General features: G+C 52.9%; 1 protein-coding gene across 4 annotated transcripts in view; it reads left to right on the top strand.

The window, feature by feature from the left end:
* The window catches only part of APLP2 (amyloid beta precursor like protein 2), a 75,130-nt gene extending 51,828 nt beyond the window's left edge, over positions 1-23,302 (top strand). For 2 of the 4 annotated variants that reach the window (XM_068160026.1, XM_068160023.1), the window contains 11 exons: positions 2,348-2,463; positions 3,263-3,337; positions 4,672-4,830; positions 5,376-5,504; positions 8,821-8,920; positions 9,426-9,596; positions 11,969-12,004; positions 16,381-16,463; positions 18,330-18,404; positions 19,083-19,238; positions 21,414-23,302. In XM_068160026.1, coding sequence (XP_068016127.1) covers positions 2,348-2,463; positions 3,263-3,337; positions 4,672-4,830; positions 5,376-5,504; positions 8,821-8,920; positions 9,426-9,596; positions 11,969-12,004; positions 16,381-16,463; positions 18,330-18,404; positions 19,083-19,238; positions 21,414-21,515 — 1,202 coding nt within the window. In that variant the 3' untranslated portion in view covers positions 21,516-23,302. The remainder of the gene's footprint in view (positions 1-2,347; positions 2,464-3,262; positions 3,338-4,671; positions 4,831-5,375; positions 5,505-8,820; positions 8,921-9,425; positions 9,597-11,968; positions 12,005-16,380; positions 16,464-18,329; positions 18,405-19,082; positions 19,239-21,413) is intronic. The other 2 variants (XM_068160024.1, XM_068160025.1) reach the window with 2 other exon arrangements.
* The last annotated feature ends 2,740 nt before the right edge of the window (positions 23,303-26,042 follow it).

The raw sequence follows: 26,042 nt of genomic DNA, 5'->3' as shown, positions 1-26,042 counted from the left end.
CTTCGTGCGAGTGCTTTAGATTGGGCTGATCTAACTGAAGTGGTGGAATAAAAGATGGGGATGTCAGGAGCTTTTTGGACAAAAGTTTGGCCTGTTAGAGAGGGATTTGGGACTGGAAAGAGAATTCTTTGTGCTCCAGCCTGGGTGAGAAATGCCATGAGAAGTCCCAGGGTACAGTACTGATGTGGCGTTGTCCCTCGAGCACAACAATTTTTTCCTCCTCTTCTCTCCTTCCCTAGTTTGCATAAAGGAAGGTCTGGATGCTCCCTCCCTGGAAAGGTTCAAGGATGGGTTGGATGAGGCTTTGAGCACCCTGGGCTAGTGGGAGATGTCCCTGCCCATGGCAAGGGGCTTGGAACTGGATGATCTTGAAGGTCCCTTCCAACCCAAACCCCTCCATGAATCCATCATTCAAGTGCCCACTAAAGCACAAGGCAGGTGGTGTTCTGCAGCATGTCAGTGCTTTCAGTGACTTCTTGGAGGCTTTTTCCCCACCAAAATTTATACAATCACAGAGTTGTTTTGGTTGGAAGAGACCTCTAAGATCATGGAGTCCAACCAGCAACCCAACACCACTGTGGCTACTGAACCATGTCCCAAAGTGCCACGGCCACAGGTTTCTTGGGTTCCTCCAAGGATGGGGACTCCACCACCTCCCTGGGCAGCCTGTTGCAGTCCCTGACCACTCTTGCAGCAAAGAAATTGTTGCTAATCTCCAACCTGCACCTCCCCTGGCACAATTTCAGGCTATTTCCTCTCCTCTCACCTGATACTAGGGAGAAGAGACGAACCCCCACCTCACTGCAGCCTCCTTTCAAAGAGAGCAATGAGGTTTTCCCTCAGCCTCTTCTTCTCCAAGCTAAACAACCCCAGTTCCCTCAGCTGCTCCTCACCAGCCCTGTTCTCCAGACCCTTCACTAGCTTTTTTGCTCTTCTCTGGAGACATATTCCAGGACCTCAATGACCACCTTGGAATGATGGGCCCAAATCTGACCCCAGGATTCAGGAAAGGTTGCTTTCCACTTCCCTTTCTGCCCTCCTTCTGATGACAGCATCACATTTGCCATAGCCCTTCACTGCAAGGGCTCTGGGATCACAGAATCCCCAAGGCTGGAAGAGACCTCAAAAATCATCAAGTCCAACCTGTCACCCAACACCTCATGACTAGACCATGGCACCAAGTGTCACATCCAATCCCCTCTTGAGCACCTCCAGGGATGGGGACTCCACCACCTCCCTGGGCAGCACATTCCAATGGCCAACAACTCTCTCAGGGAAGAACTTTCTCCTCACCTCCAGCCTGAACTTCCCCTGGTGCAGCTTGAGACTGTGTCCTCTTGTTCTGGTGCTGGTTGCTTGAGAGAAGAGACCAACCACCCTTCAGGTAGTTGTAGAGAGCAATGAGGTCTCCCCTGAGTCTCCTCTTCTCCAGGCTAAACAATCCCAGCTCCCTCAGCCTCTCCTCGTAGGGCTCGAGGCCTCTCCCCAGCCTTGTTGCCCTTCTCTGGACACCTTCAAGTCTCTCAATGTCCTTCTTAAACTGAGGAGCCCAGAACTGGACACAGGACTCAAGGTGTGGCTGTGTAGCTCCTAAAACAGCAGCAAAACAAAAAAAGTTGGTTCAGAACTCCCTGACCTGCTCTGAAGTGCGGAGCCCTGACGTGGATCTTGGCCATGCTTGGAGTTGTCAGCTCTGAAATGTTCTTACTGCCCTCCTTGGATTTGAATGCTGTGGAGAGACAAGCCCTACAGTTTATTGGGCAGGTCACTTTGTCACACTGAGCCTCCTTCTGTTGCTGTCTTGTCTAATATCACTGCCTGTTAGTCCTGCATGGTGCATCTGGTAGGGAAGGTAGGTTTGAAGCGTAAAACATTGGGTAGTGTTCTGTGCAGAGTTATTGTCAAGCTTCCTAATCACATTAATGATGTCTGGAGCTGGCTTGTCAGCAAACAGCTCATGCACAGGATGTCATTAAACCACCCCAAGCCAAAGTGAAAGCAAAGAGAAAACAAAGATGGTTTCTTTTTCTTTCCCTCACCCCCCCTGCAATCCCAAGCAACTCTGTTGCTGGAGCTGGAAAATGCTCCTCTCAGGACCAGTGAGAGGCCCCAGCAGGTGCTGCTTGCTGCAGTGCATTGCTGTGGCTTGGGGATGATGTCACTGATGTTGTGCAGTCAGTTGGCTGCTTAAAGATCCCCAAATGGACTCCTGGTAGGTGGTGGTTCGGTAACCTCAGGCTGCCAGGTTGTTAATCGTGCAGGGGTGGAGGTTCCTCTCCCTTCCTGTCCTCTGCAATCCAGGATGGCAGCTTTCCCACCCTTGCTTACCCTTAGCCTCTCCTTGCAGTGCCAACTGATGATGTGGATGTCTACTTTGAAACCCCAGCTGATGACAACGAGCATGCCCGCTTCCAGAAGGCCAAGGAGCAGCTGGAGGTCAGGCACCACAACCGCATGGACCGGGTGAGCATCTGCCTGGAGCCCCCTGTGCTGTGCTGCAGGCTACCACCTGCTCTCCTCTCCAGTGCTGAGCTGGCCCCAAAGGGCTGGAGCAGCTCTGCTGTGAGGACAGGCTGAGGGAGCTGGGATCTTCAGCCTGCAGAAGAGAAGACTCTGGGGGGGACCTTGGAGCTGCCTTCAGTGCCTGAAGGGATCCTACAGGAAGGCTGCAGAGGGACTTGTCCTGAGAGTGTCTAGAGATAGGACAAGGGGGAATGGTTTGAAGCTGAGAGAGGAGAGCAGGGTTAGATTGGATCTTAGAGTGGAGTTCTTCAGTAGGAGGGTGGTGGTGAGACTCTGGAACATGTTGCCCAGGGAGGTTGTGGATGCCTCCTCCCTGGAAGTGTTCAAAGTTAGGCTGGTTGAGGCCTTGAGCAACCTGGGCTAGTTGAGAGGTGTCCCTGGGCACAGCAGGGATGTTGGAATAGATCTCTGAAATCCCTTCCAAGCTAAGCCATTTTGTGATTCCTTTCCACTCCCCAGCCTTCAGCATGTTCCTTGCAGCGTGAGCAGACCATGGCAGTTAGGTTTGCCTATCTTCAGAGTGCTGGGAGAGGGAAATCACTGGGGACACTGGGGACAATGCCTAATAGACTTTCCTGGCTAGCTGCTCAGAAGGATTAAGTGCTAGATTTAAACCCCACAGCTGTACTTCAAAACCTAGCCAGGCTGTACAAAGATCTGCCTGGGAAAGGGCATTAGCTCTCAAAGATCAGACATAAGTTTGTGCCTTGTTGATGTATCCTGTCCTTCCCTTGCCCAGGTGAAAAAGGAATGGGAGGAAGCAGAACACCAAGCTGTAAATCTCCCCAAGGCAGAAAGGCAGACTCTCATTCAGGTAAGAGTTGAAAGAGGAAAGTTGCTGGTGCTTGGCCTTCATCTGCTCAAGACACTAAATGAGAGATGCTGATACTCAAAGCCAGAAGATGAGTGAGATGGTAGAGCAGCTTTCCTGTTCTGGCAGCAGCTGCCTGTTCCAGAAGACTTGCTTCAATTGGGTGCTTTGTTCTTCAGGCTGCAGATGACCTGATCCTGTGCCAGGTCCTCTCCTCACCCCAGCAGGAGGGAACTATCTCATTGCACAAGCGTAGCCACAGCAGAGCCAAGTTGTAACTTCAGCCCTTTGGCCTGTTGTGCACTACCCAGTGCCTCCCAGCCCAGGTCAGCTTGGCCCTGGCTCTCTGGACACACATTTCCTGTTCAGGCAGACTTAGTGAAAACCGCTTAGCCAGCAGATTAGGCTGGGCTGCTGCCAGCATGCCAGGCCCCTGCCTTAGGAGGAGAGTTCAGCTGGGCTGGGAAGTTAATCAGGGATGTTTGCAGTGTGGGATTGTGAGGGACAGGCTCTCCTGGCAGTGAAGTCCTCTCAGACCAACATACAGCATAAGACAGACTCCAGATTTGAAGCCCACTCTGGAACAGAGTTTTTTCCTCTTCCTTTTTTTTAACACAAACCACTCTTAAGTCCCAAAGAGTTTTCCATCATCTCTGTTGTAATGCAGCAATGCCTGATCTCTGGCTTCTCCTTAGTATCAGGTGATAGGACAGGAGGAAATGGCCTGGTATTGTGCCCAAGGGAGGTTTAGCTGAGATGTGATGGACAACTGCTTACCTGAAAGGGTTGTCAAGCCTTGGAACAGGCTGCCCGGGGACGTGGTGGAGTCAGCATCCCTGGGAGGTGTTCAAGAAACCTGTGGACATGGCACTGGGGTTTAATGCCCATGGTGGTGTTGAGTTGAGGGTTGGACTGGATGGTCTTGGAGGCATTTTCCAACCAAACTGATTGTGTGATGACAAATTCCCTTTGGGAACGTTTGCAGGTTCAGGTGAGAGGCTGGAGGGATCGATCCTGTTTTGATGGGGATGGAGGGAGGAAGGAGTTAATACTGTGTCATCCATTCACTACAAGCTGCATCTGCCAGCCTCAACATAATCTTCAGACCATGTGCCCCCTTCAGGGCTTTGCAGGAGGCTGTGAAGGACGTTTGGAAAGCAGGCTGTCCCTGTGGAATTCACAAAGAGGAGCGCTCCTCAGCGCCCTTCTCTCCCGCTGTACATGCCTGGCACACGCCATGTGCTCGGCTCCATTTGTTCTGAGGAGCTAGGTGAGAGGCAGCAGGCCACCCTGAGGCGTACAGCACACTTCACACAGGCTTCCTTCCTCTCTCCCAGCACTTCCAGGCAATGGTGAAGTCCCTGGAGAAGGAGGCAGCGAGTGAGAAGCAGCAGCTGGTGGAGACTCACCTGGCTCGCGTGGAGGCCATGCTGAACGATCGCCGTCGCATTGCGCTGGAGAACTACCTGGCTGCTCTGCAGGCTGACCCACCACGGGTGAGCTCTTCACAGCAGGGGAGCACTGGAGAGGGTGGCAGCTGTGGGGAGTGGCTTGGTGAGAAGGCTGCCTGTGACTTGCTGGGGCAGAAGCTGGGAACAGATTAGCAGTAAAGATTCACAGGTTGCATCGGGTTGCGAAGGGCCCTCAAAGGTCATCGCGTCCAACCCCCCTGCAGTCAGCAGGGACACCTCCAGCTAGATCAGGCTGCCCAGGGCCACAGCAAGCTTCATCTTCAATGTCTTCAGGGATGGGGCCTCAAACAGGGCAACCCCTCCTGGATGTGTTCAAGGCCAGGTTGGATGAGGCCTTGAGCAACCTGGTCTAGTGGAAGGTGTCCCTGCCCGTGGCAGGGGGGTTGGAATTAGATGGTCTTGAAGGTGCCTTCAGCCCAACCTAATCTATGAATCATGAAGGAGAGGCTATTGCAGGTGATTTATCTGTCCAGCAACAGAGCAGGCTCAGGTATAAAATGTTGTGTTTCAGCTGTGACTTTTGCTTGGACCAGAGTGCTCTGAGCTCTCCTTCTCTCCTCTTCCCCCAGCCCCACCGCATCCTGCAGGCTCTGAGGCGCTATGTCCGCGCGGAGAACAAGGACCGGCTGCACACCATCCGCCACTACCAGCACGTCCTGGCAGTTGACCCAGAGAAGGCTGCACAGATGAAATCTCAGGTACAAGGATGGGCTGTGAGCAGGGGAGGCTTTGTTAGCCAGCCCTGGCTGGTTGGGGACTCTCCAAGCCAAGCATCCAGTCCTCACACTGCTTTGCAGGGTATCACAGCAAGGACTCAGAGCAAGTTTGGTATCAGTTTTGTGTTTCCTTTCTTCAAACTCCCATCTAATTATTCCCTGGGGACTTGGTTGTCTTACAAGAGGCTTCCTCACTTCTTCCAAGCCCCCATGGCTGTGTGCTCCTTTCATGGGGCATGGAATGGGCTGCTCAGGGAGGTGGTGGAGTCACTGTCTCTGGAGGTGTTCACAAATAGGCTTGGATGTGGCACCTGTAGCCATGGTTTAGTTGTCAGGAGGTGATAGGTGATAGGTTGGACTTGATGATCTCTGAGGTCTTTTCCAACCTGGTTGATTCTGTGATTCTGTGTTGGTTGGACTTGATCTTGGAGGTCTCTCCTGACCTGGTTGATTCTGTGATTCTTCTTGATGCCTGTTTTGGGTTTGTGGAAGCTCTTCTGTGCCTCTGCAGAGTTCTTGCCTTGTTCTCAAAGCATAATTCACAGCCCTTGCCAAGCACTCGGTCACCACTGTTAGCTTTAGTGGGCCGTCTGTTTTCATGAGTTGATTTTGTGCTTTGGCAGTATCTTATACTCCTGAGCAGTCAGAAAGTCATTTTCTTTCTGCTGGTTGGTGTGTGTGAATATACTGCTTCAAGTGGGTGGCAGACCTGGCTGCTGGAGGAGTAGCTGCAGGTATTCCACAAATCATAGAATCAGTCAAGGTTGGAAGGGACCACAAGGATCAGCTAGTTCCAACCCCCCTGCCATGGCCAGGGACACCCCACACTAGATCAGCCTGGCCACAGCCTCAGCCAGCCTGGCCTTAAACACCTCCAGGGATGGGGCCCCGACCACCTCCCTGGACAACCCATTCCAGGGCTTCACCACTCTCATGGGGAAGAACTTCCTCCTCACCTCCAGCCTGAATCTCCCCCCCTCCAGCTTCATTCCATTCCCCCTAGTCCTATCACTACCTGAGATCCTGAGCAGTCCCTCCCCAGCCTTCTTATAGCCCCCTTCAGATCCTGGAAGGCCACAATGAGGTCAGCTGGGAGCCTTCTCTTCTCCAGACTGAACAGCCCCAACTCCTTCAGTCTGTCCTCACAGGAGAGGTGCTCCAGCCCCTCCTATGAAATCCTTTGAATTCTGTCCTGCTCTTTGTTTTCATAACTCATTTTCAAAACATGGACTAGATAGTCTAAGTTACAGATTCAACTTAAGAATGGTCTGGTAACACTTGAGAGGTCAGTTCCTGAGGTTATGTCCTTCCACAGAGAAGCAGAGAGAACTGACTGTCCAGTCACAGCTTTAGCCATCTCATCTCATCTCTGTTTTACCAGGCCCAGTTTGCTGGGGGGGGGAAAAACCAAAAGATCTAGTGGTCATGGAGGTGTGGGTGGAAGGTTGGGTTTGGTGATCTTAGAGGGCTTTTCCAGCCTTAATGAGTCTGGGTTCTGTGATTTACTTCTTGTCTGTATAACCAGGAGCTGGAAATGCCATGGGTTAAGAGTGAGAGACAGGGGTGGAAATGCCATGGGTTAAGAGTGAGAGACAGGGGTGGAAATGCCATGGGTTAAGAGTGAGACAAGGGTGGAAATACCATGGGTTAAGAGTGAGACAGGGATGGAAATACCATGGGTTCAGACTGAGACAGGGACTTAGAGAGTAAGATAGGAGTGGAAATGCTGTGGGTTAAGAGTGAGTGAGACAGGGATGGAAATACCATGGGTTCAGACTGAGACAGGGACTTAGAGAGTAAGATAGGAGTGGAAATGCTGTGGGTTAAGAGTGAGTGAGACAGGGATGGAAATACCATGGGTTCAGACTGAGACAGGGACTTAGAGAGTAAGATAGGAGTGGAAATGCTGTGGGTTAAGAGTGAGTGAGACAGGGATGGAATTGCCATGGGTTAAGAGTGAGACAGGGATGGAAATACCATGGGTTCAGACTGAGACAGGGACTTAGAGAGTAAGATAGGAGTGGAAATGCCATGGGTTAAGAGCGAGACAAGGCCTGGACTCTGCTGCTGTCACCTCTGGTGGAAGGTAGAGTAGTGCTGCAGTGATGTTCAAGAAGCAAACCTCACACTTGGAGGTGCCCACTCCATGGCATGTTGTTTCTGAGTGCTAGCAGCATACCTTCAGCTCTCCTCTCTCAGGGTGCCTGCCACTGCTTCCATGATTCTCGCTCCTCGGAGCAGTAGCAGTTGTGGTATTTACAAGCTGATATTTGGCTTGCAGTGCAGAATAGGTGATGGCATTTTTAGAGACAGTTTAGCATATCAAGCAGAGTCCACCCTGACCCTTTGTTCTGCCACTGCCAAAGCCCAGGGGGGAGTGTGTGAAGTGTGTTCTTAAGCTACAATCTAAACAGTCCTTAATTCATTCTGAAGGCTGCCGTGTCAACAAATCGACGTGCCAGGGATGTGGGTGGTACAGTTCAATTTCCATTCCCTTTACTTTTCAGATGCACTTTAAGCTCCTCAATCGATCCTCTTGATTGACAAGCTGCCACATGTAAAATTAAATTGCTTTCATCCTTGCTCTTAAAGGTCAGGTACACATCAGACTGTAAAACAGGTCCATTCAGCTCCCGAGCTGTTTGCTCTTCCCCGACGCCTGGCCATAGCAATGTTTCCCTTGCTCTGCGCCATGCCTGATTATGCAGCACCCTCTTCAGGTCAGGCTTGACTTCTCTGGGGCCTTGGAAGTGCTGGGGGAAGAGTGATGTGAGGTTGCAGGAGCTGGAATTTATTTCCCCAGTGAAGGGAGAGTGCTCTTGCCGGTGAGTGGGTGGGGAGTGGGTGTAAGACAAACGTAATGCCACCCTTGTTCTGAAAGGCACCTTTGTTCTGCAACCAGGGCTGATAAATAATGTTGTCTGCTGCTGTTGTGTGGATCTTTGCTTTATTAAATGGATTATCATTCCTGACTGCTAGCACTTGCTGGGAGCTGCTGCAGGCAGTGAATTATGCCTGTGCTATATGGGAATCACAAGCTGTGGTGGTTCCAGTGGAGAGCTGGTTGCAGCAAGGGTCAACTGAGTCCTTTCTCCCCCCCTTTCCCAAAATACTGAGAGAGCCATGTGCAAATGGCCAGTTGCAGTGGGGCACAGTGTGTTGGCATCACTCAGAGCTGGTCTGGCTCCCATTCTCTTGCCTGGCATGGCAGCTCCACCAGTAGCTGATAGCCTGTTAAACAAGGGAGGTGCTGGTACCAGTCCAGTGCCTGCTCCAACACTCTCTGGTACCCTTGCAGGTGATGACACATCTCCATGTGATCGAGGAGAGGATGAATCAAAGCCTGTCTCTGCTCTACAAGGTGCCATATGTGGCTGAAGAAATCCAGGATGACATTGGTGAGTGTCTCTCTCTCTGCCTGCCAGCTCCTCTGCCACCATTTTGGGCTCCAGAAAGATTGCCAGCTCCTTTGAGGGGCTGTCCTCCACAACCAGCAGATATTCTTGGGGTTCTGCAGCACAGCCAGTCAGAATAGCTTGTTCCTAAGAACATTCACTGTTTGTTTCAGAGCCAATGCCATTCAGAACAACAAAGCAGTCCCTCAAAGGGAGATGAAAAAATCTATTCAAATAAGCAGATGCTTTATAGTTTGGAGTTGAAGCTCATCTTGCCAAAGCCTCGTGCCACATCAAGCCCCTTGGCCCTTATTTGTCTGCATTTTCTAGCCAGCACCTTTCCTGAGAGCTCCAGATGAGACTTCAGAGCATGCAAGATGAAATAACCTGGCAGCCCTGAGCAGTCTTCTCCTGCAGCCTTGCCTCAGCGAGGTTCAAACCATCTGCCCCTTTCTGCTCCTGCCAGGTTTCATGCCAGAGCTGTAATCTTTCCTCTGATCCCTTTCAGATGAGCTGCTGCAGGAGCAGCGTGCAGACATGGATCAGTTCACCTCCTCTGTGTCTGAATCCCAGGTGGATGTCAGGGTGAGCTCTGAGGAGAGCGAAGAGATTCCCCTGGAGGGGAAACCTTTCCGTCCGTTCCAGGTGAAAACCTTCCCAGCCTTGCCTGAGAAAGAAGGTAGGTTGGGACTGCAGGCTGGGCTCCCTGGGGTACAGAATGGGGCAGAGAAAGCTCCAGCCCTGTGGGGGATGTGAGCAGGCACCCCAGCAGTGTCATGGAGTCACAGGATGGTAGGGGTTGGACCTCTGGAGATCATTTGCTCCAACCCCACGGCCAAAGCAGGGTCACCCAGGGCAGGTCACACAGGAGCACATCCAGGCAGGTTTGAAAAGTCTCCAGAGGAGGAGACCTCTCTGGGCAGCCTGCTCCGGGCTTCCAACACCCTCACAGCAAGGAATATTTTCCTCATGTTGAGGTGGAACTTCCTGGGTTCCAGTTTGTATCCACTGCCCCTTGTCCTGTCGCTACTGACAAGAGCCTGGCTTCTTCTTGCCCCTCACCCTTCAGAGGCTTGTAAACACTCACAAGATCCCCTCTCAGCCTTCTCCAGGCTGAACAGCCCCAGGTCTCTCAGCCTTTCCTCATCACACAGATGTTGCAGTCCCTTCAGCATCCTCACAGCTTCTGTTGGACACTCTCCAGTAAATCCCTCTCCCTCTTGACCTGGGGAGCCCATAGCTGGACACTGTACCCTCCAGAGTGTCCACTGGGAAGAGGCAGAGCTGCCAGAAATTTACACTGAGCTTCTGAATTGATTTTTCCAGCTCTTCTCTGCAAAATTCTCTTTCTTTTTGAAGGCTGTGTTAAATTTTCTCTCTGTGGCCTGACCTTGGAATTTGGGGGGGGGGGGGGGTCCAGCCTCCCTTTTAACCACGTTTCCAGCCTTCAACCACATAATTTTCATCCCCTGTTAATCAAATAATTTTCAAGCCCCTATCCACCAAATTTCCAGCCCTCAACCAAACAACTTTCAGCTCCCTTTCCCCCAGATTTCCAGCCCTCAACCAACCAATTTCCATGCTCCTTTCCACCAGACTTTCAGCCCACAACCAAACAATTTTCAAGCTCCTTTCCCCCAAACTTTCAGCCCTCAACCAACCAATTTTCAGCCCTCTTTCCACCAAACTTTCAACCCTTAACCAACCAATTTTCAGCCTCCTTTCCCCCAAATTTCCAGCTCTCAACCAACCAATGTCCAGCCCCCTTTCTACCAAATTTCCAGCCCTCAACCAACCAATTTTCATCCTCCTTTCCACCAAACTTCCAGCCCTCAACCAACCAATTTCCAGCCCCTTTCCCCCAAATTTCCAGCTCTCAATCAACCAATTTTCAGTCTCCTTTCCACCAAACTTTCAGCCCTCAACCAACCAATTCTCAGCCCCCTTCCCCCAAATTTCCAGCTCTCAACCAACCAATTTTCATCCTCCTTTCCCCCAAACTTCCAGCCCTCAACCAATTTCCAGCCCCCTTCCCCCAAATTTCCAGCTCTCAATCAACCAATTTTCAGTCTCCTTTCCACCAAACTTCCAGCCCTCAACCAACCAATTTTCAGCCCCATTTCCATCAGACTTTCAGCCCTCAACCAACCAATTTTCATCCTCCTTTCCCCCAAACTTCCAGCCCTCAACCAATTTCCAGCCCCCTTCCCCCAAATTTCCAGCTCTCAATCAACCCATTTTCAGTCTCCTTTCCACCAAACTTCCAGCCCTCAACCAACCAATTTTCAGCCCCCTTTCCATCAGACTTTCAGCCCTCAACCAACCAATTCTCAGCCCCCTTCCCCCAAATTTCCAGCTCTCAACCAACCAATTTTCATCCTCCTTTCCCCCAAATTTCCAGCTCTCAACCAACCAATTTTCATCCTCCTTTCCCCCAAATTTCCAGCCCTCAACCAATTTCCAGCCCCCTTCCCCCAAATTTCCAGCTCTCAATCAACCCATTTTCAGTCTCCTTTCCACCAAACTTCCAGCCCTCAACCAACCAATTTTCAGCCCCCTTTCCATCAGACTTTCAGCCCTCAACCAACCAATTTGCAGCCCCCTTTCCCCCAAACTTTCAGCCCTCAACTAAACAATTTCCAGCCCCTTCCCCCCAAATTTCCAGCCCTCAGCCAAGTAATTCCCAGACCCTTTTTAACCACCTGGACTCTCTCCTGCCATGTAAGGTTTGTGTGTCCTGACTTGCTGAAGGGCTGCAGGAATTGTCTCTTGTTCCTTTTACAAATCTAGTCTTTATCTGTGTATTTCCTCCTCCCTCCCCCTCCTCCCTTTGTATCTCTGGGTGCTGACAGCTGGTGTGTGCGTGTGTGTTTATTTTAAACACGCTTGGAGCAGAGTCCTGGGCTTAAAGAAAGCTTGTAGCCTAAAAGCTTTTCCCAGAGTGTGAGTCAGAAATCATGCACAAGCCTTTAGTTCATTTTTTTTTCCTTTCCCTTTTCTCTCTTAATCTCCTTTCTCTGCTATTTTTGTTTTTGTTTTCCCTCCTGCTAGATCCTCAGCCGGATTTGTACCACCCAATGAAAAAAGGTTGGTTCTAAGCTGCTCCCTCACAGTGCTTTCAGTCACTCTCCTCCCTCCTCAGTGTGTTTGGTAGCTTCATTATAGTTTCATACTCACCTTTCTTGTCATTTCCCTGCTCTCATCTAGATCAGTAACTTCTGAGTTTGCTTGTTTAGGTCTAGTGTTAAAGGAATGAGCTAGTCTGAGCATCTCTGTGTGTGTCTCCCTCCCTCGTGGGCTCAGCAAGTGTCTCAGAGCTTGTGGAACAGCCTCTTCGCCCTCAAGAAATGAGGCTGCCCGTGGCCATGCAGTACTTGGCGTCTCTCCATGTGTCTGACTCAGGTTTGACACTTCTCAGAGTCAGACCACAGCTGGAGCTCAGCTCTGACACTTCTCACAACCAATCCTTGCAGTGCTGATGGTCAGTAGTCCAGAGGTTCTTCAGCTTGCTGTGGATTCTGCCCTCACCACCCGGTGGCAGAACCAAACTGGGAAGAAGAGTCTTGTTTCCAGCTAAACGTCCTCACGCACATCCCTGGGGTGCAGCTGGTCTGGGACGGGCTGGGAGAGCCCTTGGGTGGCGGTGTGGGGCTAGGAGAGCCCTTGGGTGGCGGCGTGGGGCTAGGAGAGCCCTTGGGCAGCAGCGTGGGGCTGGCAGAGCCCTTGGGCAGTGGCGTGGGGCTGGGAGAGCCCTTGGGTGGCGGCGTGGGGCTCGGGGAGAGCCCTGGGTGGCGGCGTGGGGCTCGGGGAGAGCCCTGGGTGGCGGCGTGGGGTGTGGGGAGAGCCCTGGGCGGCGGCGTGGGGCTCGGGGAGAGCCCTGGGTGGCGGCGTGGGGCGTGGGGAGAGCCCTGGGCGGCAGCGTGGGGCGTGGGGAGAGCCCTGGGTGGCGGCGTGGGGTGTGGGGAGAGCCCTGGGCGGCGGCGTGGGGCTCGGGGAGAGCCCTGGGTGGCGGCGTGGGGTGTGGGGAGAGCCCTGGGCGGCGGCGTGGGGCTCGGGGAGAGCCCTGGGTGGCGGCGTGGGGTGTGGGGAGAGCCCTGGGCGGCGGCGTGGGGCTCGGGGAGAGCCCTGGGCGGCGGCGTGGGGCTCGGGGAGAGCCCTGGGCGGCGGCGTGGGGCGTGGGGAGAGCCCTGGGCGGCAGCGTGGGGCGTGGGGAGAGCCCTGGGCGGCGGCGTGGGGTGTGGGGAGAGCCCTGGGCGGCGGCGTGGGGCTCGGGGAGAGCCCTGGGCGGCGGCGTGGGGCGTGGGGAGAGCCCTGGGCGGCGGCGTGGGGCTCGGGGAGAGCCCTTGGGCGGCGGTGTGGGGCGCAGGGAGAGCCCTTGGGGGGCGGCGTGGGGCTAGGGCCGAGCCCTGGGCGGCGGCGTGGGGCTGGCAGAGCCCTGGGTGGCGGTGTGGGGCTGGGAGAGCCCTTGGGCGGCGGCGTGGGGCTCGGGCAGAGCCCTGGGTGGCGGCGTGGGGCTGGCAGGACCCTTGGCGGCAGCGTGGGGCTCGGGCAGAGCCCTTGGCAGTGGCGTGGGGCTGGCAGAGCCCCGGGTGGCAGTGTGGGGCGAGGGGAGAGCCCTTGGCTGGCGGCGTGGGGCGAGGGGAGAGCCCTTGGCTGGCGGCGTGGGGCGAGGGGAGAGCCCTTGGTGGCAGCGTGGGGCTGGGAGAGCCCTTGGTGTGCTTGTGGTCTCCTCAGCATCACCTTCTCACCCCCAGCATCTCTATGCAGTAGCAGAGCCCGGTGTGATCATCCGTTTCTCCTCCAGGTTCTTGATGCTGCAGTAGCTCGCTGCCTGGCTGGAAGGAGGCTTCCTGGGCTTTAGGAGTGAGGTAGAAATGCTGGCATTCAATTGAAATCCTCTGTAGTGATTCAGTCTCAGGTAAAGATCAGGCCTGGCTGCTCTGCTACCACAGATCTCTTCCCAGGCAGAAAGGGAAGGTCCAGCTTCAGACTCTTCCTTCAGAGTTCTGGGTGTGGGGAGCACACCCAACATTTGAACCTGCCTTGGGTGCCATAGACATGGTGCAGAATGTCAAAGGAGAGCAAAAGGATTGTGCTCATAACCATTTAATGTGAGCACAGATGGCTTTGGGCCATGCTGAAGGCCAGCTAGCTTGAAACTATTCTCATTACCAACCCTTCTCTGCAAGTGTAAGTCACCTTCCCCCCCTCCTGTGGAGCAGTGTGCAGCTGATGTGGTGTTACTGCCCTGGAAAGAACTGGGACAGCCTTTGGTTTGGTTTTTGGTGGGGGGAGAAGGGTGGATGACAACTGCTTTGATTCATCAGAGTGATGAATCTCAGCTAGTTCTCCCCCCTTAGGTAAATGGAAGACTTTTTCTGGCTTGGGAGAGGATTAAATCCTCCATGTGCTGCTTTTCTCCCTTCCCTCTTAGTTTCACAAGGACTGCTAGAGAGTTTTGGGGGTTTTTTGGTGACTCTGTTTGGCTTTTTTCCCCTGGGAGGAAGATAATCTAAACTGTGCCTTTGAGCTGTGTGGATGCAGATCTGTTGTTTGGTGACAAACAGCAGAGCTCAGTGCAGCAGCTGAACTCCCAGCCCTGGAGACAGCACTAAGGCTGTTGGAGAGCTGCTTGTGGCTTGGTCTCTCCAGCACAGCCCCATTGCTGACTTGCACAGTAATGAGACCTGCTCTGACCGCCGTGAGGAGGCAGGCTGGCAGCCTGGGCTGTGCTTGGAATCTGGTTGCTGCCTCCAGAGAGCCATGCAGGAGAAGGGGCTGCACTACAACCCCTGTTACAAGAGGGATGTGGAGGTGCTGGAAGGTGTCCAGAGCAGGGCCAGGAGGATGAGCAGAGCGCTGGAGCACCTCTCCTGTGAGGACAGACTGAAGGAGCTGGGGCTGTTCAGTCTGGAGAAGAGAAGGCTCCCAGGTGACCTCATTGTGGCCTTCCAGTATCTGAAGGGGGCTACAGGAAGGCTGGGGAGGGACTGCTCAGAATCTCAGATAGTGATAGGACTAGGGGGAGTGGAATGAAGCTGGAGGTGGGGAGATTCAGGCTGGAGGTGGGGAGGAAGTTCTTCCCCATGAGAGTGGTGAAGCCCTGGAATGGGTTGTCCAGGGAGATGGTTGAGGCCCCAGCCCTGGAGGTGTTTAAGGCCAGGCTGGATGAGGCTGTGGCCAGCCTGATCTAGTGTGGGGTGTCCCTGCCCATGGCAGGGGGGTTGGAACTAGCTGATCCTTGTGGTCCCTTCCAACCCTGACTGATACTATGATACTATGAACCTGAGGTGCTGCTTTTGGAGGCAGTTGGAGTGCAGCGTTCAGCTTCTTGCAGGCAGTAAAAGCGTGTCACGTTCCAAGCTTGCCTGGGAGCCAGCTAGCCTTTCCTTGCATCTCATCAAAGCACAGCCTGCCAGGTTCAGTTGACATCATGTCTTGGGCAACCTGCAGGCTCAGCAACTGGTGGAGAGGTGTGTGCAGTCCCTGCAAAGTGTTAAGTGCTGTAGTAACACTTCCCCCACCCTGCGCTGCTCCCCGGAGAGCCCCTGCTCTGGGGCGGGGAGGCCACGGTGTGAGTTTGCGTGTTAGGGAAGCATAGGTGTGGTGAAGGACCTTCTGTTGTCCCTTCTGATGGCAAACTGGCACTGCTCTAACGTGCTGTGTTGTGTCAGCTCTGAGTATCCTGCTTCAGACTCCTCTTATTGATCCAGTCTATTTATAAGTGCTTGGGATCAGAACGGTTTGCACAGAGCAGCCACCTTCTGTTAGTTGATATTCTCCTCTTGAGGCTATGCTGATTTTAGCCTAGAAGTGGGAGTCCTGGTACAAAGGCTGGTGTCATTCTTTGCTCCTCCCTTGCCCTGGGATTCATTGGTTCTGGGCTTGTGCCAGCCATGGGACAAGCTCGTTACAGAGCGGCAGCGCTGGGGTCACCTTGAGGTTCTGATTCCCGAGGCGCTGGCTGCTGGGCAGGGCTGGCAAAGAATGGGTGATGCTGACAGGCTGGGTGACAGCCTGCCCTCAATGCTGGCTCTCAGCAGAGAGGAGATGTGTGCTTCCCTCACAGGGGTCACACTGAGGTGCTGCTGACCCCGGGTGACACTTGCAGAGAGGAGCTGCATGCTCACAGTTTGCCTTTCGTGTCACCTCCTGCCCTCTAACAGCGTCACTTAACACTCGGTGTTTGTGGGTTCAGGCTGCAGGCCTGCTTGTGGTGAGTCTTGTCCACTCCTCTCATTGCCACCTCATTTCCCCTCATTAACAGAGCCTCCCCCAGTCACTTGTCACTGTAGCATAGCTTCTGAGCTCCCCTTCTGACAACACAGCATGAAGACAGATCACTCACCAGCGGGCCACGCGTTCCGCACCGGCCGTGGCAGCTCTGCCAAGAGTAGGGAACCCTTCCTGCACAGCCCTCAGCTCTCACTGATGGCCTCTGCCTCGCTTTCTTCTGGGTGCAGGTTCTGGCATGACCGAGCTGGATGGGCTGATTGGTGCTGAAGAGAAAGTGATCAACAGCAAGAACAAAGTGGATGAAAATGTGGTGAGCCTTCCCCCTTTGTTTTGGGCAGCAGAGCCGGCGGTGGACGCTAATTAACAGCGCTGCCTGATTTCCATGGCTCCTTCCTGCCTGCAGAATGTCAGTGTGTTCATTCTCCATATGGTGTGGGGGAGTCAGTTTTCTGACTGTTGTAGGCTCTTAATGCTGATTAGCATCAGAAGGGTGGGAGGGTGAGGGAAGGAGAGAGCTAGAGCTCTGGCAGGCGGGGCTGGAGGACTGGCTGGCTTGCTGACTGCTCTGCCAAGCAGAGCCCCTGGCTGAAGCAGGGGGATAAGTACACCTGATGTGTTCCATCTGCCTTCCACCTATTTTTGATGGCAACAAAGACCTCACCACCACCTGAAGCTGGCCAGCCCAGCAGGTCTTAGCTCTGTCTAAAGTGTAAAGAGTTGATCAGGTTACAGTGGCAGCCACCTGGCCTCTGCTCCCTGGGCTTGAAGTTGGCTTGGAAGAGTTTTCTTTCCAAGTTGTCAGAAATCCATGGAGGCTGAGGGGTGACCTCATTGCTCTCTACAGCTGCCTCAAAGGAGACTAGAGTGAGGTGAGGTTGGTCTCTTCTCCCTGGTATCAGGTGATAGGAGAAGAAATGGCCTGAAATTGTGCCAGGGGAGGCTTAGGCTGGAGATTAGGAACAGTTTCTTTGCTGCAAGAGTGGTCAGGCTTTGGAACAGGCTGCCCAGGGAGGTGGTGGAGTCCCCATCCCAGGAGGTGTTCAAGAGATGTGTGGCCATGGTGCTTTGGAACATGGTTTAATGGTCATGGTGGTGTTGGGGTGGAGGTTGGACTTGATGGTCTTAGAGGTCTTTTCCAACCAAAACAGTTCTGTGACCTGACAGAAATGCTGTGTCCAATGCTAGGACATAGTGTTTTCATTTGGGTCTGTGGCTGGAGGTAGCCTGGACATGGTTGCAGTCTCAGCTGAGGTGGCTTTAAAAGCTGGAGAACATCCCAGGCTGCTGAGGGCAGAGGCATGGTTGCTGCTTCAGAGCCTTTGCTGATGCTCCTTAGAGATCTCTTCACAGAATATACCTGGTTGGAAGAGACCCCAAAGGTCATCCAGTCCAGCCCTCTTGCCTGAGCAGTGCTACAGGCTGGGGTCAGAGTGGCCAGGCAGAGAGGTACCTGGGGGTGCTGCTTGATGGTGGGCTGAACATGAGCCTGCAGTGTGCCCAGGCAGCCAAGAGGGCCAATGGCATCCTGGCCTGCATTAGGAGCAGTGTGGCCAGCAGGAGCAGGGAGGTCATTCTGCCCCTGTACACTGCACTGGTTAGGCCACACCTTGAGTCCTGTGTCCAGTTCTGGGCTCCTCAGTTTAGGAAGGAGGTTGACGTGCTGGAAGGTGTCCAGAGAAGGGCAACAAAGTTGGTGAGGGGCTTGGAACACAGCCCTGTGAGGAGAGGCTGAGGGAGCTGGGGCTGCTTAGCCTGGAGAAGAGGAGGCTCAGGGGAGACCTTCTTGCTCTCTCCAACTCCCTGCAGGGAGGTTGTAGCCAGGCAGAGGTTGGTCTCTTCTCCCAGGCAGCCAGCACCAGAACAAGAGGACACAGTCTCAGGCTGCACCAGGGGAGGTTCAGGCTGGAGGTCAGGAGGAAGTTTTACACAGAGAGAGTGATTGCCCATTGGAATGGGCTGCCTGGGGAGGTGGTGGAGTCCCCATCAGTGGAGGTGTTCAGGAGGAGACTTGACAGGGTGCTTGGTGCCATGGGTTAGTTGATTAGGTGGTGTTGGATGATAGGTTGGACTTGATGATCTTGAAGGTCTCTTCCAACCTGGTTTATTCTATTCATCTCCCTTCTCCCTTGTGCTTTGTGTGGCTCCTTCCATGAACTGTTTTGGTGGCTGCTTGCAGGTGATTGATGAAACCCTGGACGTGAAGGAGATGATTTTCAACGCGGAGCGTGTCGGGGGCCTGGTGGACGAGCCGGTAGGTGTGGGGCTGCTCAACCCAGACCACTCCTACAGCTGCATTCCCTGGGCTGAGGAATTTGGGGGTTGGTGCCTCAGCTCTGCTTTGGGAGGCCCAGCAGAGTGTAACAAAGTAGAGCCTTTCTGCATGAAGCTGTCAACATGCAGCGGGTGCTGGTTGACTCTGTGGGTGGAGCTGGAGAAAGGTCTGGAGAAGAGGGCTGGTGAGGAGCAGCTTGGGGGGTTGAGCCTGGAGCAAAGGAGACCTCCTGGCACTCTGCAACTCTCCAAAAGGAGGTTGGAGTGAGGTGGGATTGGTCTCTTCTCCCTAATAACAAGTGGTAGGAAATGGCCTCAAGCTGTGCCAGGGGAGGTTTAGGTTGGGCATGAGGGACAATTTCTTCCCTGAAAGGGTTATTAAGCCTTGGAACAGGCTGCCCAGGGAAGTGGTGAAGTCCCCATCCCTGGGAGGGGGCTTCAAAAGCCACCTAGATGGGATGCTGAGGGGTATGGTTTAGCAGCAGGCTTGGTTAATGGTTGAACTTGCTGATCTTAGAGGTTCTTGCCAGCCTGAACGATTTTGTGTCTTGATACCACAGGCTGTTGAAGACCGCCTTGGTGGCCACCTTTTAGGTTCTCATTTAGCAGGGCACCTCCTGCTCTTCCTCTACCTTCTCTGTTGTTTTCTTCCCTCCAGGATAATGACAACTCCCTCCGGGATGACTTCAGCTTCAGCAGCAGTGCCCTGATTGGTCTGTTGGTGATTGCTGTTGCCATAGCTACTGTCATAGTCATCAGCTTGGTGATGCTGAGGAAGAGGCAGTATGGGACCATCAGCCATGGAATTGTGGAGGTGAGAAACAACAACTCCTGCTCCACACACAGCCCATGATGGAAATAGGCAGCCTGGAATCACGTGGGGTGTGTGTGGGGGGTGAGGATGGCAGGAGCTGCCAAAGCCATCAGCAGCTTTGCTCCTACCTAGGTGGGGCTTAACACTGTAGATGCTGACATCTTGTACTGGTAGGACAAGAGGGAATGGATTGAAGCATGAGGAGGGCTGGAGAGTAGGAAGAAATTCTTTGCAGTGAGGGTGGGGAGACACTGGCACAGGTTGCCCAGGGAGGTTGTAGATGCCCTCTCCCTGGAGGTGTTCAAGGCCAGGTTGGGTGAGGCCTTGAGCAGCCTGGGCTTGGTGGGAGGTGGCCCTGCCCATGCAGGGAGGTTGGAACTGGATGATCTTTAAAGGTCCCTTCCAACCCAACCCATTCTATGGATCCTCATTCCTGTATCAATATCACTCAGGTGTCAGGCCCCAGTGTGCCATGCTGGGAGCTGCCACACCACATGTGTATTTGCTCAGCACAAGGAATTCAATTAGGCTTCCCTGTCTGGCTCAGGATAGGATTTAGCAGCAAATGAGCTTTTCAGGAGATATCTTTAGCCAAGGAGTAAGTCACCCAATCCACAGTAATTTGTCCTCCCAGCTAATGGCTCAGCTATTAAGGCAGCACCAAGGGCTGCTGGCTGAGGAGCAGCTTCTCCTCCTTCCTTCTGCTCCCCACATGCATGTTTCCAACTTAATGGAGCCTGGAGAAAGCTGCTTCTCCTCTTTGCCCAGCCAGTGTGTGACATTGTGATGACCTCCTCAGTGAGAGCAGCAGAGCCCAGGTTTGTAACCTGAGCAAACTTCTCGGAGGTTTGTGGAGAGCATTCTTAAAGCCTGGGCCCTGGGATCCTGGGCTGCCTGCCCTGGGTGACCCTGCCTCTCAGGAGGTGCCTTCCAACCCCAGCCATGCTACAGCTCTGGGAAAGAGGGCAAGGGCAGGCAGCAGGTGAGAGAACTCAAATTATGTTAAGCAAACTATTTCTGTGGTTTACCTTTTCCCCTCAGTCCTGCTTGCCACAGTGTTTATCCAGCATGTGTCTGTTTAACTGTGAAATAAACCTGGCCAGCAGTCAAGGGAGGTTCTCCTCCACCTCAACTCAGCCCCACTGAGGCTACACCTGGAGTATTATGTTCAGTTCTGGGCTCCCCAGTGCAAGAGGGACAGGGAACTACTGGAGAGTGTCCAGTGAAGAGCCAGGAGGATGCTGAGGGGCCTGGAGCACCTCACTTACAAGGAGAGGCTGAGAGCCCTGGAGAAGAACAGCCTGGAGCAAGAGCTGAAGGATGGTGGGGCAAGAGGGTGGGGCTGAGCCCCTGTACTCAGCACTGGTTAGGTCACACCTTGAGTCCTGTGTCCAGTTCTGGGCTCCTCAGTTTAGGAAAGATGTTGAGATGCTGGAAGGTGTCCAGAGAAGGGCAACAAAGCTGGGGAGGGGTCTGGAGCACAGCCCTGTGAGGAGAGGCTGAGGGAGCTGGGGTTGCTTAGCCTGGAGAAGAGGAGGCTCAGGGGAGACCTTCTTGCTCTCTCCAACTCCCTGAAGGGAGGTTGTAGCCAGGTGGGGGTTGGTCTCTTCTCCTGGGTGGCCAGCTCCAGAACAAGAAGACACAGACTCAAACTGTGCCAGGGGAGGTTTAGGCTGGGTGTTAGGAAGAAGTTCTTCATAGAAAGAGTAATTGGCCACTGGAATGTGCTGTCCAGGGAGGTGGTGGAGTCACCATCACTGGAGGTGTTTAGGAAGAGACTGGGTGGGGTGCTTGGTGCCATGGTTTAGTTGATTAGATGGTGTTGGGTGATAGGTTGGACTGGATGATCTCAAAGGTCTCTTCCAGCCTGGTTAATCCTATTCCTATTCCATTCTACCCAGTGACAGGACAAGGGGCATTGGGCACAAACTGGAACCCAGGAGGTTCCACTGTACAGGAGGAGAAGCTTCTGTGTTGTGAGGGTGCTGAGCCCTGCAGCAGGCTGCCTGGAGAGGTTGTGGAGTCTCCCTCTCTGGAGAGCTTTCAAACCTGCCTGGCCATTGTGATGCTGGACGAGCTGCTGTGGGTGACCCTGCTTTAAGAGGGGGCTTGGATTGGGTCCATTGTGTGATTTTTGGGCAGTGCCCCCTTTCAGCAGCCTTGCTCTCCCCACAGGTTGACCCCATGCTCACCCCGGAGGAGCGGCATCTGAGCAAGATGCAGAACCACGGCTACGAGAACCCCACCTACAAATACCTGGAGCAGATGCAGATCTAAAAAGAGCTGAAGCTACCACAGCCCTGAGTGGGAGAGAGGAGCCAGGGCAGGAGGGCCAAAGGGGTCCAGCATTTTGGATCAACTACTGACCAACAGTTGCTTCAAGAGGACTTCATCTTCCATTCAGAACTCCTGGATCATTAAGACTTATAATTATTACTACTGTAGAGTTGCAAGTTCCATTCTTTTCAAATGGGTGAAGAAATGCTAATATAAGGATATGATGAAATATAAACCTCCTTAAATGGGGGGGGGGAGAAAAAAAAACACAACACACAAAACAAAAAAGGATTTATTGCAGATGTTGGAGATGTAGGTTTTTTGGGGTTTCTTTGTTGGGTTTTTTTTTTCCCCCCTCCTTCCTCGTTGGTTTGGTTTTTTTTTTCCCCCTCCCTCCTTTCTTAAGGATCTGGAAGAAGGCAAAACCCAACCAGTTCTGTTGTGCTGTTGTCTTGATGCAAGCTCTATAGATATATATATATATATAAATATATATAACATGGGAGATGTTGATTTTTATTTCCACCTGTATAGTGAGGGGCATTTGTACCAGCCCAGCCTTGGGAGAGAGAGAGAGAGGAAAAAACCAAGGTGGCAGTTGTGGCTCTTTAGTCATTTTTGGCTTTTATATATAAAGCAGGTTTGGGTTTTTTTTTTTCCTCCCCCCCCTCCCCTTTCTTTTTGTTTGCTTTTGGTTTTGTCTTCAAGTGAATTTCACTGGGAGCTGCAAAGAGATTAATTATTTAGGGATAAGAGCTATGACAGCATAAGGAAGCAGTTGGGAATGGTAACTACCAAATCCTTGGGATGAGAGGAGAAACAAACACACACACACACACAAAAAAAGAGAGTAAAATAGATAGAGAGATGAAAAATAGAGCAAAAGAATCCACCCCATCCTCATATGCCAGTGGTGTGCACCCTGCTGCTCAGCAGTGTGGGCTCTAGGAATCAAGACTCCCTGGAGGCAAGGAGTTAAAAGGCTTCTAGCAGCTCTGTTTTCTAGTTCTTCCTAGTGGAATGGTAGGACATGGTTTGTGCAGCCTGGGGGGGCTGCACAGACCCCTGGGGAGGCTGCACAGACCCCTGCCACATGCAGTTCTGCTCTAGAGGTGGGAGTTCCTGGTCTGGGATTCAAATCTTCCGTTGCTGAAGCGGTTTCCTTCAGCCCTCACCTGGCTTTAGCAGCCCCCTCCTTGCTACTGCTTTCTCACCCTCCCCAGCTCTCCTGCCTCACCATCCTGGTAAGTAGTGAAGGGATGCAGGGCTCGCAGCCTCAGCCTCCCTCGGGATGAGGCTTTGGCCCTTTGGGTGTTTGCCCAGCAATGACAAATCACTGCAATAATCAGGACCTTGGGAGCTGGCTGAGGGTGGAGTTGGCTTGAAGCAGGGAGGGAAAGGTGGGGACAAGGGGAGGAGGAGATGCTGCCTGCTTGAAGGGGCACGGGATGCATAGGCCCCCTCCCAAACAGAAGAGAACAAAAGGGGTGTTGTTCACTCACCATCATGTCTTTGTAATGCTTGTATAGTTGGTGTTAATGCTCACAGCTGTTTTAAATCTGGAGGTTCTGGTAACCTGTGGTGTATTTTTTCTATTATTTCCCCTCCCCTCCCTGTGACTTTATTTTCATTTTGCTTTGTTTTGAGGTTGGTTTTTCTTTCCCCCCCCCCTCCCCCCTCCCTTCCGTGTCTCTTCCCACTATGCACAGATTTACCTGCAAACTCCTTAGTGTGGTCTGTGGGGAATGTACAAAGTTTAAACACATCAATAAACACTTTAACTTCCAGGTTGTTGCTGCTCTTTATTCACCAGCTCCCTGAAGTTTCTCTCCCCTCCCACCATGGCCAAGGCTGCCCAGACCTCGCCCCACTTTCTTGTCTGTCAGAGAGAAGGGAACACTTCCAGATTTGCATTGGGTTGGAAGGGATTGAGGGCTGGAGCACCTCTCCTATGAGGACAGACTGAAGGAGTTGGGGCTGTTCAGTCTGCAGAAGAGAAGGCTCCCAGGTGACCTAATTGTGGCCTTCCAGTATCTGAAGGGGGCTCCAAGAAGGCTGGGGAAGGACTGCTCAGGATCTCAGGTTGTGATAGGACTAGGGGGAATGGAATGAAGCTGGAGGTGGGGAGATTCAGGCTGGAGGTGAGGAGGAAGTTCTTCCCCATGAGAGTGGTGAAACCCTGGAATGTGTTGTCCAGGGAGGTGGTCGAGGCCCCATCCCTGGAGGTGTTTAAGAGCAGGCTGGATGAGGCTGTGGCCAGGCTGATCTAGTGTGGGGTGTCCCTGCCCATGGCAGGGGGGTTGGAACTAGATGATCCTTGTGGTCCCTTCCAACCCTGAATGAAACTATGGATCCTCAAAGGTCATCTTGTCCACTCCCCTGCACTCAGCAGGGACACCTCCAGCTGGAGCAGGCTGCCCAGGGATACAGCAAGTCTGATCCTGCATGGCTCCAGGGACCCTGAATGTCTCCACATCCCTGGGCAACCCGTTCCAGTGTTTCACCACCTTCACTGTGCAGAACTTCCTTCTGCTGTCCAACTTAAATCTGCCCTGCTCTGTTTACAACCCACTGCCCCTCATCCTACCACCACAGGCCCCTCTAGAACATTCCCTCCCCAGTCTTCCTGTAGGTTCCCTTCAGATACTGAAATGTAGCTCTGTGGTCTCCCTGGAGCCTTCTCTTCTCCAGGCTGAACAGCTCCACTTCTCCCAGCCTGGTTTTGAGTGTGCATAACCATGCCTGAAGTTTTTGTAGTGCTTCCAGCTCCTGCTGACCTTTGTGGAAAGAAGGAGGCAAGATTCTAACCCACGGCTGGGACTTCTGGATGACATCACATCAGTTAGACCCTGGAGTACAGGTCAGTTAGAGCTGTGCTACTGGTTGCCACCTGGCTGTTTGCTGGGAATGGTTCTGTGGTGGTTAAAAAGACCAGAGCTGCTCCTGGAGTCAAGGCAGCCATTGGCACAGCTCCTGAGAGCAAGCAGAGCCAAAGCTCTCTGCAGTAGCAAGCTGTTCCTGCTGCTCTGCTCTCCACCTGCACTTCCTCACGACCGGTAGGAACAGATCCAGGAGGTGGGAAAGCAGATTTGGGCAGCACAGGCATTGTGCTGGCTTTGTGCTCAGCTGCACTGCCTGCAAGCCTTAGGAACAGTGGTGGATGGAAGAAAGGCCTGCAGGAAATCTTGGAGGGCACAGAAAAAGGGAGACCTCAAGATGTAGTTTCCTTGATTGCGGCTGCTTGTGAATAACCAGGTCTGAAATACCTTGAGGGGAGACCTTGCTCCCTACAACTGCCTGAAAGGAGTTGGGAGCCAGGTGGGGTTGGTCTCTTCTCCCTGGTAACCAGTGACAGGCTGAGAAGAAATGGTCTCAGCTTGCAGCAGGTGAGGTATAAGTTAGATGTCAAAAGAAACTACTGAAAAGGATTCAGTGGAGCAGGCTGCCCAGGGAGGTGGTTGAATCCTCATCCCTGGAGGTGTTTCAGAGGCAGAAATGTGGTGCTGAGAGACATAGCTCAGCCCCAGCCTTGCTAGAGTTAGAGAAGGGTTGGGCTGGATGATCTTCAAGGTGTTTTCTAACCAGAGGCATTGTGTGGGGACATAAGAGCCTGGGACAGGATCTGGCTAACATTTATTGTCACCTCCCAAAGTTTTTGTTCTACAAAGGGAAATCACTTGGCTGTTTGCTTTAACTTTCTCATCCAGAACACCTAAAACTTAACAGCCTGTAAAGCTGGCAGCTGTCTCTGCTCCTGGATGTCATCCTTCTTCTTTTTTCCTCCTTTGAAGTGTGACCTCAAACACAAATCTCTCTCCTGTCTCAGTGAAACGACCCAGCAGCCACTGCCGTTTGAACGCTGGTCTAGGAGGCCAAGAGCCAGAATTAATCTTCCTTTGCATCCCTCTGAGCAGCTCCCAGTAGGTCTGAGTGAAGAAGTGGAGAAGGAGGGAGGAGGGAACATGAAGGCTTAGGGGGTTTGAATAGGAAACAATGGTGTGTCCTGTTTCTCCTTAAACACAGCCTCCTTGGTTCCACTGGAACCTCCAGCTCCTGCTTCAATTATTCAAGGCTCTGCAGGGAGGAACAGATGCTGTCCTAGAAACTGCCTTCTGTTGGCTTGTCACAACTACTTGGGAAAGGGCTGGGATTTTTTTTCCCCCCCTTCCTTTTTTTTTTTTGGCTCTAAATGTAATTTAAATGAGCAAATCTTCAAGCCACAGCTGTTTCTTGGACTCTGGCAACCCTCAGGTAGGGTGACCTGAAAGAGAAACAAATTACAGAGCCTGTGTAGGGTTGGATCCCAGAATTGAATTGGAGGATTAGATTTAGTCATTATTTTTTTGGGCCCTCATCCCCTTCAATAAATTCCATTAGTCCTACAAAATAAATACATCAGCCTGGAATCAAAGTCTATTAGTTCCATGCTTGGGCCCAGGGCTGCCAAGCACTTGGGATCAATTCTTTGTGATGGATTTTGACTGCAGCTCCTGAAATGTAATGGTTGGGAGTGCTGGCTTCAGGATC

The sequence above is a fragment of the Melanerpes formicivorus genome, unplaced genomic scaffold (genome assembly GCF_026170545.1).
Source record: "Melanerpes formicivorus ecotype bairdi unplaced genomic scaffold, bMelFor1.0.p_v2 SCAF_47, whole genome shotgun sequence".
NCBI classification, from domain to species: domain Eukaryota; kingdom Metazoa; phylum Chordata; class Aves; order Piciformes; family Picidae; genus Melanerpes; species Melanerpes formicivorus.
Note: the sequence above shows the minus strand (reverse complement) of the source record. Positions and strands in the feature narration are given on the sequence as shown.